This window comes from Nylanderia fulva, unplaced genomic scaffold (genome assembly GCF_048542155.1).
Source record: "Nylanderia fulva isolate GAGA-0341 unplaced genomic scaffold, ASM4854215v1 Scaffold2, whole genome shotgun sequence".
Lineage (NCBI taxonomy): Eukaryota > Metazoa > Arthropoda > Insecta > Hymenoptera > Formicidae > Nylanderia > Nylanderia fulva.
Genome location: NW_028190263.1, coordinates 5,602,764 through 5,621,308, shown reverse-complemented (window position 1 = coordinate 5,621,308; position 18,545 = coordinate 5,602,764). Strand labels below are relative to the sequence as shown.

Below are 18,545 nucleotides of genomic sequence, written 5' to 3'. Positions count from 1 at the left end.
CCATTTTTAAAACGAATAATTATTGGTCGAGAAAATTCAAACTCACTTTCTTCTTTAATTTATTGTAAAAAAATCAAATTTACAAAAGATCTCAGCCTAAGAGACTCGCATTGTGATCACGGATTTAGCAAACACGAGGTACCCGAACTATTAATTATACTAAAAGATATATTAAAAAAGGTATAAACAAAAATAAAAAATAAGATACAAATAAAAACAACTCCAAGAACTTTTATAATTTCAAAAATTCCAACTTTATTTATATGTCCTTTCTTTCACTTATATAAATAAGATTATTTATATGTGACTTAATTAATACACGTACACAAAACATCGACCAAAATATATTTTCAAAACTACAAAATTAATTTTGTACAAGTTCTCTGCAATTTCATAATTCATATATTTAAAAAATATATAAGAATGTACATGGTTATTATAAAATGTGTATTATATATTGTGCTCTTTTTTACTAAATAAAAGAGAAAGCATTTATTATCATAAATATTTTAGATTTGAATTGATATTACACAAAAACAAATATATTAAATGCAAGCTATATCAAATTGCGGCAGCATGATATATCACAAACAATTATTGTAAGTATACATCAGATTCATATACAAATGTGGCGTTCTTTTTTCAGTTCATTAATCTGATCTTAATTAGCTAATTTTATTTGCAGTCATTAACATTAAAACTCTACTTCGTAAAGAGGAAGTATATTTCATAATAATTAACAATTTCAATTTTGTAATTTGATTATTAAGAAATATTACATGTTATTTTTTGATTAATTATGTTGCAATGCAATTAAAGATTTTTTAAAATGCTTATTATTTTAAGTTATCATATAAAAACGCAAAATAATAATATATAATTACAAAAGTAATTGTTTCATAAATTTTTATTAAATGTCTAACATGTTAAAACAAATTCTCTCTGATCTTTATAAGTATCTGATTTTCTAAATGTTTGTTTACTTTTTGTATATTCACAATATGGAGTACGACACAATTTTGTAATCTAGGAGCTTAAAAGTATTATACACATTTTGTTACTTATAAACAATATTATATATCAAGTTGCGCTATTTAAAATAAAAATTAATTTGAAATATAACTGTTTTCTTCTTTGAACAAAATTAGAGTTGAATTTACATGTATAAAGATGAAAAAAAAAAAAAAAAATTATTTATGATACTAATATAATAAGACTATTTTATAAAAATTTCTGAACACAAAAAGTTATAAAACAATTTATAGCACCTTAATTATTAATCAGTATTTCATATGACATAAATACAATTATATTTACTCTTACTCTTGAAAATAAACATACAGTGATTCCCATTTATAAATGCATTAGGATTATCTCGCGATTCTATCTTGAAACACAAATCTGTGTATCCTATTTATTCAATCAGTATCTATAGATATAAATCTTTTCGATAATTTATTGGAAATAAAACATTTTGAAATATTAGCTTTAGATAACAGATGTGACTTTAAATTAATTCACTTGATAAGAATAAGCACTTGTGTGCTTACAATCAGATCAGAAATTATGCTTATAACTAGGAATCATTGTATATGTTAATCAAGGTTTATAATCAAGATCAAGTACAAAATTAAAGGTATAAATAACGATTGCATTTGCATTAAAGAATATAGGAACTGAGTGTAATAGTGTCTTCGAAAGTAACAATAAAAAACATTGAATATTACATTACTTTAAACAGTCTACATATATCACCTAAGCCATCATGTATATTATGATGTAAATAATAAAATCTGCAAAATCACATTAAACTTTCACATCACAACAGGCAATATGTTTAATATATAGTATCAGCTCATATCATACAAAATCCATCAAGCATAGCACTACACTCTGTATCAGCAATTCATATAATTGTATGAAAATACATCTAAACTTTCAAGGTAATAAATAAAAATTGCACGATTATTTGGTCAAAAAGAATATATATGCCTCTTTAATGTGATCAGTTATCATTTGGAGTGTAAATTTTCCTCTTCATCATCACTATAATCATCGCTTAAATAATGATTGTTTTGATGTGAAAACTCATAGCGTCCTGTCTTGTTTGGTGGTGGACTATATAAGATGTATAAAAGTTTAATACCACAAAAATATATATGAATATTTTTAATAATAATTTAAAAATGTGTACCTTGTTTGATCTTCATCATTGTGACTGCTGTTACTGCTATTTGGACTGCCATCTCTTTTTGGGCTTGCTGGTGGAGACAATGCTTGCATCAAACGGCCTTTACTTTCGTTCCAAATTGTTGACTGCAAATAAAAATGTTTTAAATATCTCTTTATATAATATATATTATATAATATATATATACATATATAATATTATATAATATATATATATATATATATATATGTATATATATATATATATTTCAATATTATATGTATAATACATATAATAATATGTACAACATATACATACCAATCTGCCTTCTCTTCCAAATAGCAAAAGAAAAGCATCGATAAAGTCCCGAGATTTCTCTTCCCATTTACTTATCATGTCCATTCGTTTTTCACCAATATTTTCCATTACTCGTTTTCCTTTGTCTTTCAAATCATCAAATTTATTTTGTAGACGAAATTTTTTTTCCTGTAAAATTTTTCTTGTGTGTTATAATTATATAGTAATTATATATATTACATATATAAAAATTAAATAGTAATATAATAATTACTATATTTATATAATAAATAATATATTTATATAACTATTTTGTATCTTTCTATCAATATATTATTGTGATATCTCTTTGCATTTAACAATTTAAATGTGATATATATATATATATATATATATATATATATATATATATATATATCATTATGTAACAATTAACTTACATTAAGAAAAGAAACATTGAGTTCCTTTGCACTATAACCTCGTGCAAGATTTCTTCTAACATATATGTCATAATCTTTGACTATTCTTGCAACTATATCCGAAGTGGAAACGCCTTCTGTTCTCTGTGTGGCTACAAACATGCCTTTAGCTTTTAATTTAGCATACACATCTGATACATCATCTGTCATGTAGGGTATATCATCATGAGCAACAAAATCAATCTGTAACATAATATTTAATTTTTTTAGGAAATAATTATAAAATGTATACCATTTTATTGAATTAATTTAAAAATATAGACATAAATCATGTTATCATGACTATACCTTGTGTTTTTTAATAAATTCGTCATCAAGTTCCCAGGGTGCATCTCGGACAACTTCATCTACATATCTGCAATGCCTAACAGCATCATATCTTTCTAAATCTGTCATTACAGTTCTTCCTTTTTTGCTATGTGTCAATTCATCATTACACACTGTAAATTATAATTATATTGCAATAAGTGATTTATAATGTGTAAATAGTAAATAATCTTTTAAAAAATAATTTTGCATAGTTACCTCCAACAATGAGATAAACATTTGTAAAAATATTTTTTGCTTGTAAAAGTTGCCGTGCATGTCCTTGATGGAAAAGATCATAAATGCCATCGGCATAAACTCTAATTTTTCTAGGAGCTAAAAAATAATTTAAAATACATATATTAGAAATGAAAAAAATCGATATTTCATATTATTAAAACACCATCTTTGAAATATACCTTTACCACTCCGTGCTTGTTTCAATGTGATTCTTGTATTGTAATCACATGCATTTTTTTCTATAATAGCCTCTGAATCATCGCTGAAAGGTGCTTCCTTACAGATAGACTAGAATAAATATGAAAGAGATTGTTAATATTTTAAGATAAATATAAGCTAAATGGAAAAAATTTTCTCTTGAGTTTTGTGTGTGTGGGTATTTAAATATAAATTGTGTTCAACATTATTATTTTAATCTAGTAAATTATATAATAATGTATCACATTCTTATATTTTAGTACTTTATATAAAAAAAAGCAGTAAAATTAATAAAACTCACTTGAGATTTTTCATGATAAATAGAAACTTGATTACTATAATTTTTTAGAAGCAGTAAATTTGCACTGTTATTTTCATTGCAATTCTCTTTAGAACCCCAAGTCATTGCTCTTAATATAATTTGGTAATTTGATTAATCAATAATTATAATGAAAGATAAAACTTTATATCTTGAAATTAGTTTTGTGTTAAGTACATTTAACTATTATATATTAAAAACACATGAAATACTTGATGTTTAATAAAAAACAGAAATTATACACTTGCAGTTAATGTTTTAAATATAATTTTAAAATGTAAGTTTTTAAATTAAATGTTATATTATATTCAATATGTCAGTATGACTTCACTTTTATAGACTGTGGGAGTGCTAAAGTATTTCCAAGCTTTTATTACATTAGATATGCCAATCTGGAATCACGCCAGGCTGTTATCAGTTTAAATGCAATATCAGTTATCTTTGCAGTAGACAATTTTAGGTGATTGTATGTCTTAAGAATAACATTGATAACAAACTTAATATTGAAAATTTATAAACATATACATATAATGTAGAGTCCAATTATTTTGTAGTTTTATAATATGATATATTTTTATTGTAATGGTACTGTGACTCTATTGTTTATATAATTATGCCAATGACATATATAAATACTTACAGCATGAACTGGAGAATCCTCCCTTGAGCAGGATGCACTTTCTCCATTAACGTTGTTCTGATGCGATACAGTAGTCAGCATAGTTTCTTCTCTAGGACGCTTCCTGGACATTTTCTTACTTTTGCAATGCTGTTCCCATACAGCTTTCGCTTAACTGTAAATGTTACCATAAAATTATGCAATATAATTCTGAGATAATAAAAAGAAAAAGATATTTATATATCATAATATCTATAACTATCAATACATAAAATCACCATTGACACATAATTACATAAAATACAAAGAGGCAAGACATAATTATAATTGAGAAATATTGCTGCTATTATTAATCTGAGGTATATAATTGTCACATTCTCATTCACAGAAAGTAACAAAATAACTACATATACATATGTATATATATATATATATTTTAACATCCACATATTTTTTGAGGAAGAAATAATTACACTATCGCGGATGGGTAGAGAACGCATAACCCAGGACGGCATAATATTCCTTTTGCGTCGGTGGATACGAAAGATCGAAATTCGTGATCGTGTACCAGTCGACGTCACACGACGCCGCGCCTGCGAGTCGCGTGCCACGCACGTCCGGCGACGTGCGTACGTGCGTGTCTGCGAAAGAAATGCAATTCGCACACGACAAATGAGATTCGAGAATCGGCATTGGTGGAATTATTCGTTAGCACTTACGGTTAGCACTGGCGGTCGGAGTTTGCGGTCGCGAGATTCGCGACGTTTCTTGACGTTTTTCTTCGTGCGGAAAAAAAACCCGGAACAGCTAGTTACGCTTCTCTCGGCGACGTGGAATTTTTTTCTTCTAATTTTTCGTGAACACACACACGCGCAATAATTATTTCCACGATTGTAGAGTATCGCTAGAGGCCTGAGGAAAACTTGGAGATCGCGATGACTTTTTTTGCGATGTCCTGACTTGATAGAAAAACTAGGCGTATCGAATAAGGTAATATATATGGTGTGTCGTGCGAAAGGAATTTTCTTCTGAAAGCGTTTCAAGTTTAATGAACAACCCACGTTACGCCAACAGCTGACCTAGCAGACGCCCGCCACGATAGGTCAGTTCTTTGTTAGCTGCGCTTTCTCTATTACGATATATTTCTCCTCCTTTTCTCTCTAATGTCTAATGCTATCTATCTGTTTCAATTTGAGTGCAGAGAGTGTAATTCTCACCGCACAGCCACGAAGAATATACATCTAAAACCTGTTCGAACGTTGGGACTGTTCGGGCAGATTTGCATACAACCGCATAAAACATGTATGTAAATCTAGAGAAGCCGACCAATCACATTTTTTGTACAAGAGAAACGTCACGTTGCATCTTGTGCATTAAATTCCTGATTGGTCGAGCTCGCTCTTTCTAAATTTGAAACGTGTATGTACACGTGTACATTTGGCCCATATTACATTATATATATATATATATATATATATATATATATATATGTGTGTGTGTGTGTGTGTGTGTGTATAATATACCTGGCCTGGCAAGGGTGAGAAAGAAACAAAACAAAAGAGAAAATTTTACTCCGAAAAATATTTTTAGGGTCCTAACTGCGGGAGATTTCTTTTCTCTCGTTCATTCAAATTCTCGATATTTATATGACACTTTTGACAATTCGAGAAAAAAAGAAATATTTTTTGAAAAATATATAGAAGATAAAACTGAAATTTAAGAGCTCGTAAAACCTAAAGAAATTTTATTTTCCCTTGCATATAAATAAATGTAAATTATGAAACAGGTTTTCAAAAATTTCACCCCTGGAAGTTTCTCCGAGAAAATTATGTAATGCATGATTTCATGCACGGATGAGTGGTTTACGATTGCTTAATAGTTAATCACCATATAATCACTTCTTCCTTCCGCTTTCTCCCCACATATTTTCTCATTTACAATACGTTTACCGTTACGAATTTATGCTATCAAGATTCGATTGCTGCTGTTAATGATATAATTCGAATGTTCCGTATAATTAATGTCAAATCATTTATTACTTTCCGAGCAAAAATATATTGTTTCAGTGAAACATAATTTATGTTCTATACAAATGTCTATATGTTAATTTTATTTTTTCGAGAAGAATAATAATTTCTCACATATTAATCTTTGTATACCATATTACATTTATTATCATTTTGTGTCATTTATTTTGACTGTGACACACGAGTGATAAATTATTGATAACAATACAAAAGGAATGAAAGCGAATTCTTTTCAAGGTATACATATATATATATATATATATATATATATATATATATAGAGAGAGAGAGAGAGAGAGAGAGATTTATAAGATATAGATATAAGATATATAGATATAAAGAATATATATATAGATTTATCTCTTATTCTAATTCGACCGCACAGTAAAGTAAAATTCAGAATAAAACATAATCAAAATTAAATTCTTACCGTATTAAATAAAATATATCGCAGGTATTTGCACAAACACACACAAGCACAGGGCACTCTTCAAAATTTGCCGGTCGTTCACCAACGTGGACTCTCTATAGAGGGGTGTGTCGATTTTCAAGACACGTGTAAGATTAGAGATAACGCGGAATTCCCAACTTATCACTCGCATATGGATCAACAAATCCTGTATATGCAGATCGACTCGAAGACGCGGTGTTTTTTCTCAATGCACTTTCCGTTTGACGTTTGCGTCCACGCGACACAGTGCGCGCGTGTTAATGCGCGGACGCAACCGAGCGCGCGATAGAGCGAGGGACCGCCGCGATGACGTAATGTCGGATGATCACCGGCGTCATATGCGCGACGGCTGCGTTCCGCATACCGGCGCGTACACTCATACACAACGCACGCGTACATATAGTGACGCGTATACGGAGTGATCTGCAAAAAAAGAAATGAATATATGTGTATTATTACAATACGGTCGCATTTCTTTCTATTTATTGCTCTTCGAGACGTGGATTATTTGCGATTCCCGATATTGACCTAGTCCGATAATCTCGGATATGTTTATAATAAAATGATAGAATATAGATACACGATGATTATTTTATGCAAATCATATACATATGTGTCGATAGTCGCAATTGGACATTTTTTTATTATATTGAAATTTTTAAGATCGCCATTCGTGATGTCTGCTAATAATACTTTACATTTCCTTTTTAGTCTAATCTGCGTGCATATAATGGAATTAAAAATTTACACAAAAATATAGCGAGCTATATACGATTATATATATATTATATACAGCAAAAAATTCATAAGATATAAATGTGTATTTCGCTTTATATTAATGCGAAAAATGCATAGTACCGTTGCTTAAATGACGCTCTCACATCAGGTTTACTCCGTTACTCTGTAGCATGTTTTCACTTTACAACAGGTAGCCATTAAACGCATCATTTTAGGCACATATGAGTTCGTATTTTTTAAAAGGCATTTTTATATCATAATTTTTGAGGATACCAACATATTTCTGTGCTCTATTTAAAATTTAAAAAAGAGAAAAAATCTCTCTCTCTCTCTCTCTCTCTCTCTCTATATATATATATATATATATATATATATACTGAAATTTAACATTGATGTTTTACGCATTCGTAGATGAAATTGATGTTGCTGATAATTATTTCTAAACTGTTTTGATTAATTCTGCTTAATTTTAAATATACAGGTAAAATTAATAAATATTAAAATGCTTGATCAGACGATTAAATGGCCAATATATTCGTGCTCTTTCAATATTGACCTATCACCTTTGATGCAATATATTATTGTAATATGAATTAGTCATATGAATGAAACAGCAGAATACTAAATATAAATAATCACATTTACAATATACCGACATATAAGACTTTGCAACCATTATATAGTTTTCGTTTAAAAATTTTCTTTTGAAAATATTATGTAGGATATTTTAACTTTTGTGACACTGATAAATATAATAATAATCGATAAACTGGTACACAATATTTTTAACTATTTCATTTTCAGTTACTTATATGCTTAAATTACGTTTCGAATAAATAATAGATATTTTTTCGCTCTCTTTTACGATACACATCAATTGTTATAAATCACAGAAGCTATTTATAGAATAATTATTATGCCTTTATCGCTTTTTGTATTAAATTTTACTAAATGTTACTATGTAAAATAAAATCGTGACAAATAAAATTTAATCTATGATTATTTATGACTCAATAATTTTTGCAAAAATTTGATCAATTATTATATATATACATATTTTTTAACGTAAATATAACTAGAGAGAAAATATAATTTTCTAAAATTATTTAATTTTATAGGGGTGATTATATAATTTACTGAAATTATATTAACACATGTAGGTGAAGAGCAAAACGATTAATTACAAAGCTGAAATTTATTTTAATTAATAATAACTTTAAAATAATCTCTATATAAGAATTATAATTTTTCTTTCGTATTGATTTTACGCTTCCTTTTTCACAGATACGTATCGCGTAAATAGTCCAACATTTATTTTTATATTTGCTATCATATGCAATAAGTATATGTGCATCTTACAAGATTGTAGTGTTGATTTTTCGTGAAATTGTCAAGGTGCCTATCATATATCAAGGATACTTACAATCGAATAATTCAATTTTTTATACTTGTTTGATATTTATCTACTTTGATGTATGTACAAATAAATGTTTATTCTTCATTATTTCTCTAAATATCATAATAAAAAGAAAGTCTATTTGGGACTTTTACTATATCAAAAGTAACCGCGAAAAAGTTCACTGCAGTTAAATTTTTCATCAGTGCGATTTTAATATAATTGTAAGTGTATCAAAGTACACAAAAAATAAATAGCAACGAGTTATTTAAACGAATTATTTCACTCAGTTCTCTTCGTATAATATTAAAATTCTTGATTCTCTCTCATTGTATTGTATCAATCGAAGGAAACGTAATGTAATAGAATTAGTCAATTTTATATAAATTTGATCAACTTTGCATAGTATGTTTCATTATTCTTTTTTATTCTCAAATAACATTAGATATATGACAAACATATTGTAAAATTACAGCTAAGTATAACATAATAAAAATTAGCTGTAAAATTACAAGAAAAATTGTAATTTATAATGTTTAAGTATGCATTTTTATATAATCCTATTTAATGAGATGTATTCATTATGTCGTAGATTTATGACTGTGAATCTAAAATTTCTAAAATGTTTCATTACGTTTCATTCAAAGGCATTCGTATACAGACCTCAACATTGTAATATTGATATTATTAAATAACAGTTACTGCATCTAAATTTAATAATAAAAATACCTAAATCACAATGTCACGCATTTGCTTCATGGCTACAATGAGGTTTTCCAGTCTATTTTATATTAGCTTTACATTATTTTGCCAAACAAGAAACAAATTGAGAATATCGACAGTTTGAAAAAGATCATAAGATCAAAATTATAATCTCTTAATATTAAGTTCACATAACAAAGCTATGGTGTATATGCTGCACTATGCAATTTTTTACAAAGCCATTTTTTCTGTTTTTGTAATTTAGCATCATTTGGCTCTCAATGGCGGAGAACGTTATCGCTTGAAAATTCGGTCTAAGTCGACGTCATCATTCATAAATTTTTCAATTAATGTTAACCAATGTAATGCAAAAAAAAAAATGAAAAAAGTGTATATATATATACATTTACGTAATTAAGTTTAAAATCTTTTAGGAATATATAAACTACATTTCTCCCAATTCCGTCAATATAAATTCATCCGGATTAATAAAAAAATTTCTTGACTTATATCTTCATTTACAGAAGCACTATAAATGAAACATTAAACACAAATTTCACTTCAAATGTTTTGCAACAATCCTTGACAATAGAAAACTGATAATGTTAAATTTGATGATTCAGAATTATATGTTCAACAAGTTATGTGGATAATCATATAAACACTTAAATATATTTGTATGTATATATAGCTAGGCTGGAGCGAACGATTTATAGGTATAATCTAATTACCTAAAATCTGATTTTTTCCCCGGGAGAGTAATTAACGCGGGCATTTAATAATTATCTTTTTACTTTGTTATGGTGTTAAAAATTCAACTTAATGTGCTAAGTGCCTCGTGAAGCGCTTGTTGCTGATCTGTTGTTAATTGCATTATAGTTGCTTGGAACATTGTCTCGTTATTCTGGAAAAAATAAGTTTTAAAATAAATTTATTTTTAAAAATAAATAGAAATGTGAACTGAAAATGTGAAATAAATATGAATGTATACCCACCTGTATTTCTCTAACAATACTAAGAATTCTTGACATAACAGGATGATCAGTAGGCACAGCTTCTCTGAACAATGCTTCAGCGAAGAAACTTATAAGTCGAGGCAAATGCGCATTATTTGTTCCTAAAACTACTGTATGGTTTGCTTCAATCAAATCACACAAGTATCCATAAACATGAGGTGCTTCATCATCATCTTCAACAACTGGCAGCCAAGTTAGCCTATTATAGAAAGAAATGTTTGATTGAAAGTTGACTTGTATTTATCAAATGTAACAAATTCTGAAATTGTGGTTGAAATATGAAAGCTCACCAGTGTGGAAGAATTTCATCGACGTTGATTGCTTTATTGTTATATTTAAGAATTTTAGTCACTGCTGAAATAGCATTCTCAGTAGGGTTTACATTCTCTGGTGACCTAGATTCAGGATCACTGATAACTTCCATTAGTTTTGGTAAAGCTTCAGCACATGCTTGTGCAAATCCCTCTCCACCAAATTGGCCTAAGACTCCACAACCATAAGCTGCCGCTTGTCTAACTTCTGCAGATTTATCGGAGACGTATTGAATCATAGGTCGCAAAAAGAGATCTTGATATTTTACGCACTCGGGTCCTCCAAATTCTATTATATCATCAAAGACACATAAAGCCCATTGATGATCCGACCATGATCTTTCAGGGCTCAGTAATTTTACGAAATGTCCGCATATTTGATCAAAGTACGGGAAAAATGAAGACTTATAAGTTGTAAATAAGGCATGCAAAATATCAGCGATTTTGCTGAGAGTGTATATGTCTTCATTGTCTTCATCAGCAAGTTGTTCTTCAACGACCTAATAAATAAACAGATTATTAATATATACAAAGAAAGATTTCTAAAAAAATCTTAAATTTTATATACATATAATTGAGTCTTATTAATACCTCATCATAATCTTCATCTTTTCGTTTTTCTAATCTAGCAACTGCTCTTTCAAAATGTTCATTAAGTAATTTATCTATAAGCCGTAAAAGTTCAGTCATATGCGCTCCGCTCAAACAACCTGCACCCAATGTCTCGATACATTTTGCTAAGGAGGACAATAGTTCCAACAATACTTCTGATTCCGGTTCTGTGTCGATAGATTTCAACAAATCTGGGCAGATATATGCCCACATGCCTTCCAAATATTGTGAACCTGTAAACACAATATATGTATATTATTGTTACTTTATATACGTATAATTAATATACATAATTATTTTTTTAGTAAGAATACCTACCTTTTATTTTAGCACAATCAAGGAGATATGGCAAACTTGCCGCAGCTGCAATTCGGACACCGTCGTGGAAATAAAACTTCAACATCGGTACCATTAATCTCACTACTTCTTCGGCATAATCCGCAAATCCATCTTTCAATTCTCGTGCATAACAAACCAACATTTCACATGCAGAGGCCTTATCTTCTAAACCAGCTGTTTTAATTCCAAAGTTTTGTTGCTCCCCTAATTGAACAAATTGCCAATCGAGATCGCTTTCAATGCCTTCCATGTCTTCATTATCCAACAATGCAACCTCAGGTTTCATAGCAGCAGTTCGTAGCACAGGACCCATTACTAATGGTAGGTACTGTTCGAATTGCTTTCCTAAGAAAAACAGTTTTAAAAAATTTGTATAACAGTAATGCAATTAATAATGATATGAATCAGTTAAAGGTCCTTGTAATATATAAAGAAACTTGTCATATTTAAAATTACATATAATGTCTTACCAAGAATTTTACAAATCCTAGCCCAAGCAGATATAAGATAACTAGTTTGTGGATCATCATCTGGAAGATCACCTTCTGAATGCGTTTTTAGTAACATATCCATAACTTCACTAGCGTCCGCAATAAACTATTAAAATCGAACAATATAATTAATGAGTTTCTCTTTTGTCTAGAAAATTAAATAAGAAATCAAAATAATTACCTTTTCTGGACCAACAGCTAAACCTATTAGGCTAACACATTCAATTGTCTTGCCCCGTAACATTTTATGTTCCTGTTGATTCGCATTTTGAATGATAAACTTTAAACAAGGCATTAGCCTGTCATAATATGTTACAAACTGCTCTTCACAAGTATCAGCAACAGAAGCAATTGTTGTAACGACCTACATAAAAAACGGCAAAAATATAAAATTTGCAAAAAAATTTTACTTAAAAATTTTAAATATTTATCACAACATCTATATTTTACGAAAATTTCAAACATTATATATCTATATTTTACGATTTAACTTACTTGTTCGAGGACGAGTTTAGTTCCCTTTGCAACTAATTCATGGAACTTTGTAGTCAAAATTGATTCAAGTTTAGCCATTATGGCATCCAGGTAGGGTGTTAAAATATTTTTTGGGCAATCTTCACTAAAGTTTACTAGAGCAGCACCAGCGTGAGCTTGAACCCTGGGGTTTGCATTATCGTCTAACACCATCAATAATCCAGGAATAACTTTGTCGTGAAATTTCTTTTCAAATATAGGCGAAAAATCTGTAGACATTTGTCCTACTGCGTTGCAGGCAGCGTATCTTACACGAGGATGCTAAAAAATAATATTATTCAATATATTTCCAAAGATTTTGCATTTATATAAAAAAAATTCCAATAGAAGTTATGTATGTTTCAAAACTATGATTGCTTAATAGTAAACAATCAACTCTCAGAAACTACAAAGAATGTATCTTGTGATCTATATTACCAAAACGATAATACAGCAAGAATTTCTTCTTTGTTTAATTTGCCACAAATATAACACTATCATATTCAAACAATAAATATGACTGCTGACTCTATTTATGGCTTATTCTAATAAATTATATAATTATGATATAAAATGGAAAACAGATAATTTTTTTCAAATTGATAATTTATGAATGGATATTACCAGATATAATCAAGAAATACATTTGTTATTACTTACTGGATCCTGCAGATATTGTATGACACCTTCCATTATTTGTGGTAAAAGACCCTCCATTTGCTTATGACATCCTTCGCCAATAGCCGAAATAGCCATAAGTGCTGCATGTCTAGATAATTAAAAATACAAAGTTTTTTTATTTTCTTTAAACTTCATATAATTTATATGTGCAATAGAAGTAAAACAATTAAAAAATATTATAAAATTTAATTTTAAAAAATATTGAAGGATGAAATAAAAAGTATTGTATGTTTCTTAAGTTATAACAGTCATAGAAATACATATAACTGCCATTACTTTTTTTAAACATCCACGAGAATCTCAATTATCAACTGTCAAAACGACAGCTGGAAAAGAGAATTATCTCGTTGGTTATTCTGTCACAGATGTAACGCAATTACTTACATAAATATATGCAATTGCTGACTTTTCTGTGACTTTTATAAATTTATTCATGTTTCATACATAAATAAAAAAAAAAATAATAAAGATTTGATGATATAATATTTACCTGTATTTCCAGTTACTATTATTTAACATGGTAGGGATGTTTTGCACGATCAGTGGTAGTATTGTTTTTCCTCCCAAACCACATGCCAATCTATCTAATGCACTTTCAGCAACTACGTTATTACTATCGTTATCTTCTTCGATAATCTCATCAGAGAAACTCCACTTTTCATCTTCATCTAAATCAGTCATCATCTCCAGTATCAATGTTACCAAGGATGCAATATATTTTCCACCAACTTTCCGTACCATAGCTGGTGCAGTTTCTGTTAAAGTTATCAAGACTTCTAATGCCATGTGTCTCCAACTGTCAGGCATCTCTTCATTGGAGAATACATTCATGCATAATTGCATAATATTATCCAATTGTCCCCTGAGGAATTTTGGCGTGGTTTCAGCAAGATCTATTAACACTTTCAAAAGAGCATCATCATCTTGCTTTTCTATAGATTGAGCAGTTACTTGTACTAGTGCTGGAACTAGTTCTGAAAAATGCTTGTGTATATGCTCTTCTTTGTCATGCAATATTATAAACGCTCCAATTGCTCTTACTGCTTGAAATCTGACCTGTGTGATAAAAACAATGCAACCATTATAATTACTCTCTTTATAATAAAAATTTTTATAAAAAAAACTTTTTTTAATTAAAGAAAAGATTTTTATTTCTTTTTAGACCATTACTATATAAAAATTTGCTTCATACAAAATGTATGCCCCGTATCTGTCTGTAAATTAATACTTCACAAATTACAGTCATCAGAAGGCAATTTTTTTTTGGAAGGATTAAGTGACGAATTATATGACACGTAGTAAAAACTCGTGTATCTACCTTCCATTAAAAGAAATAAAACATGTTAATTGTATGTTACCTCATAATTTGCAGCATCTAGGACAGACTGTTGTAACATTTGTTTAATAAGATCAAGGTAATTTGCTTGTTGGTTTCCAAATACACTTGGGACGGATCTGTAATATATAATATATTCTTTATTTTTCTTTTCTTAATAAATATTTTATTTATTCTATACAATGAATTTAAAGGAAACTTACGTAAACATTCGGAGAGCACTTTCTTTTAATGATGGCGATGGACTGTTTGCACATTGAAATAGGAACTGAAGAAATTCTGGCCATTGATTCTGGCCATCTTCATCAATTAAATTTCTGGCAATTTCGGCCGCAACTTCACAAACTTTTCGTCGTATAGTATCTGTCTGTTCATTTTGAACTGATAATAAAATTTGTTCCTTTAACTGAACTTGTGCCTCTGGTGAAATCTGAAATAATTGTACATTAATTAATACAAGATTGGAAAAAGTGTACTCTAGCAAAAAGGTTATTTTAATGAAAATTAGAAAAAGAAAAAATTACAATCTACCTTAGAGTAGAAATCCATGAATTCTGAGGTAAATAGTCGACGCAACAATACTGCGGCCATAGCCCGCATTTCTTCAGCAAGTGTGTTATTGCATATTGTAGTTAAAAGAAATGTCACCTTGCTTTCCACAGGAAGATTGCCGTACGCATCCTAAATAATTTTTTAAAAATGTTAGTTATTCAAAACTCTATAGTTAAAAATATATAGTATTTATTTCTTGATGAAATAAAAGCATTAACAAAATTATATATTTTTTATTGAGCAAATTTTAAAGAAATATATTATAAGAAATTTAAACTAGTCCATAATATTAATATCAAAAATTATAATGTAAGAATGTTATATCAAAAAGAGGTATCTTTATCCTATTGTTTTATATATATATATATAAAGAATATATGCAATGTGTGTATTTATAAATACTAAAGAAAGTATGCAATATGTTTGTGTATATGCATTTATAGATACTAAAATCAAAGCTCGCTCCAAAATTAAATTTACCAAGCGCAATCTGACTCATTTCACGCCAAGTGCATACTATATAAGCGTGCATATATGAATATTCGGTTAATGCTTGACACGTGATCGGGCCGTGAGTCAAGGTAAAACGTGCATGTATATAGAAAGATATGCGCGCGAGCAACAATCAAGCGAGCAAATTAAACTTTGCGATCATCCGTATACATGATATCCGACAGACCGCGACGACAGGACATGCGGTTCGCCCTGCGGAAACGAAACCGCCGGAAATCGCGGGAATCCTGCGTAGGCGGGAAAGCGAAGTGAGACACGCGGAATCGCGTGCAACCCGCGTACGGAGACGTAAGGCGATACTTTGGACGTGCGCGAGGACGCTCCAGGTTGATCGAGTTCGCGGAGAAATTCATATGGCGCGCGACGTCGTCCGTCATCGGGGAGGCATCCTTAGGCCGGAACACGCGGAACCCCGATGACACACACGCGCGCGCGCTACCCGCATGCAAGACACCATTTTGGATTCCCCGAGCGATCGCGCGCGCGGATACACCTGTCAGCGCGTCGAGATCCCTCTTCCTCGAGGGCTCCGCCTCCTGGACGACGGCATCGCGGTCCGGCGAAACGAAGGGTCGAACACGCGGATGCGCTGAGCCTCGGCATCGAAGACATCCCACACGCGAGAGCTCTGACACAACACATCGGCAACGTGCTCGGCACCGTGAACGCACCGCGGAGCACGTTGCACGTTGTATTCGCGTTCCTGGCGACGCGAGCGACGTCCGCGTCGCGCGGCCGCGAGGCTCTCCGCTGTCGTACGTACCTCCGCCTGCGTCCGGGCATCGTTATCTGTGCTGAGGAGTGTATTCAAAAGCTGTTGAAACTGATCGAGGTCTGCCGCCATTGTCGCCGAACGAATGAAGTCAAGCGCACACTTGCTCAAGTCGAGATCGTCATTTTCGTGCTGCCAATGTCGACGCGAGGCGCCAAAACAAGTCCCTGCTCGCGACGCACTGCTGCCAACTGTCATCGTTTGAAAATGGGGCTTTATGAGAAATAGACACTAGACGCGCGGCGTCAAGATTGCATTCGATAATCGATACTCGGCGCGTACAGTAGCGTTTGATTGATCGATTAGGGCAGAGTTTATTTTTTGATATCGAGGTTGCCGCTTGCCGCTTCGAATCATTTATTTTCGGTAGTATACATGTGTAATAATGTGTAGAGTTTATTCGTATACGCATGTGCTGTTGAAAGAGAATCGAGATTTCAAAATAGATGTAAGCAGATCTAATATATAATTAATATAAGTCTAATATATATATATATATATTCTTGATTTTATCAATTTCAGTTTTGATTTAAGTTCATATTTAAATTTTAAATGAAAATATGCATATCAATCATAGTTAATAAAATTTAATAGATATAAAAGTATATATAGGTATATATTAATACTTTATAAAACATTTTTTAAATTTATTGGTATCAAAAGATCACACTCAAAAATAATTCATGAATTTTATTAAATTTAATTAAATGAAATATAGTAATAATATATATATATATATATATAATCTTGTGTTTTATTTATTTTTCTATATTTTTGTGTGTGTGCTTTTCTCGCGTGTGCGCGTGTAAATAATTTTATTTCACCGTTTTTAAATAAAATATTAATTTTAAATATTATCCTTTTAAATTAATTTAAAATTTAAAAAGATAATTTTTCTTATTTATTTTGTGTATACATGTATTTTTGTATTTTATATGTCCATTTTGCGTACCATTATTTTACATATTTTATTATACGATAATAATGTATTTTTATGAAATTTTATTTAATTTACATAAAGTATATTTTTCTTATTATGTTTTTTTATTACTAAAAATATTTTTTAAATTTCTGTTAATTTGTATTTAGTTTGATATAAGTAGGCGTGAAATATATTTTTATTTATAAAATTCAATATATAACGAATAGTTACCTCATATTTTCGGATGGTTTGTCAAAGGCAATTCAACATTACATCACCGCATTGAATTTACCTTTGCTCATAAATTACGGTCAAAATTATGCGTTCCATATGTAAATTACGTCTAATATAAAAATTCATTTTCACAACATTGATATTTGAGTCTGTGTATATATGTATAGTCTTTTATTATAAATATTACGCGCGTAATTGATATATAGGTATATAATTATATTTTTTGTAAAATTTCTCTCTTTCAACCTTCATTTACTAGTTGTTCTCGTTGACATCGGGGATGATACTAAGGTGGGGGAAAAAAACGAGTT

The 18,545-nt window shown here is 30.0% G+C and overlaps 2 protein-coding genes and 1 non-coding gene across 6 annotated transcripts; all 3 read right to left on the bottom strand.

Moving 5' to 3' along the window:
* Positions 1-889: 889 nt before the first annotated feature.
* LOC114943012 (choline-phosphate cytidylyltransferase A) lies at positions 890-7,432 on the bottom strand. Of its 4 annotated transcripts, XM_029318549.2 has the most exons (10): positions 5,348-5,867; positions 5,102-5,269; positions 4,650-4,803; positions 3,672-3,780; positions 3,472-3,588; positions 3,235-3,386; positions 2,908-3,129; positions 2,489-2,656; positions 2,195-2,316; positions 890-2,118 (listed from the first exon to the last, which is right to left on the bottom strand). In XM_029318549.2, the coding sequence occupies exons 3-10, from the start codon at positions 4,758-4,760 to the stop codon at positions 2,013-2,015; spliced, it is 1,107 nt and encodes a 368-aa protein (XP_029174382.2). In that variant the 5' UTR covers positions 4,761-4,803; positions 5,102-5,269; positions 5,348-5,867; the 3' UTR covers positions 890-2,012. The 4 variants fall into 4 exon arrangements, with proteins under 4 accessions (XP_029174382.2, XP_085338159.1, XP_085338158.1 ...); XM_085482033.1 differs by lacking the exons at positions 5,102-5,269; positions 5,348-5,867 and adding an exon at positions 7,086-7,432; XM_085482032.1 differs by lacking the exon at positions 5,102-5,269.
* Positions 7,433-9,024: 1,592 nt separating this feature from the next.
* On the bottom strand, positions 9,025-17,218 carry Karybeta3 (karyopherin beta 3). The gene is made up of 14 exons (XM_029318387.2): positions 17,070-17,218; positions 15,773-15,922; positions 15,445-15,671; positions 15,264-15,360; positions 14,396-14,961; positions 13,885-13,993; positions 13,207-13,506; positions 12,893-13,075; positions 12,691-12,817; positions 12,200-12,565; positions 11,861-12,114; positions 11,249-11,769; positions 10,938-11,157; positions 9,025-10,846 (listed from the first exon to the last, which is right to left on the bottom strand). The coding sequence occupies exons 1-14, from the start codon at positions 17,148-17,150 to the stop codon at positions 10,757-10,759; spliced, it is 3,291 nt and encodes a 1,096-aa protein (XP_029174220.1). The 5' UTR covers positions 17,151-17,218; the 3' UTR covers positions 9,025-10,756.
* Positions 15,099-15,229, bottom strand: LOC114943042 (small Cajal body-specific RNA 8). The gene has a single exon (XR_003821942.1).
* Positions 17,219-18,545: the final 1,327 nt, after the last annotated feature.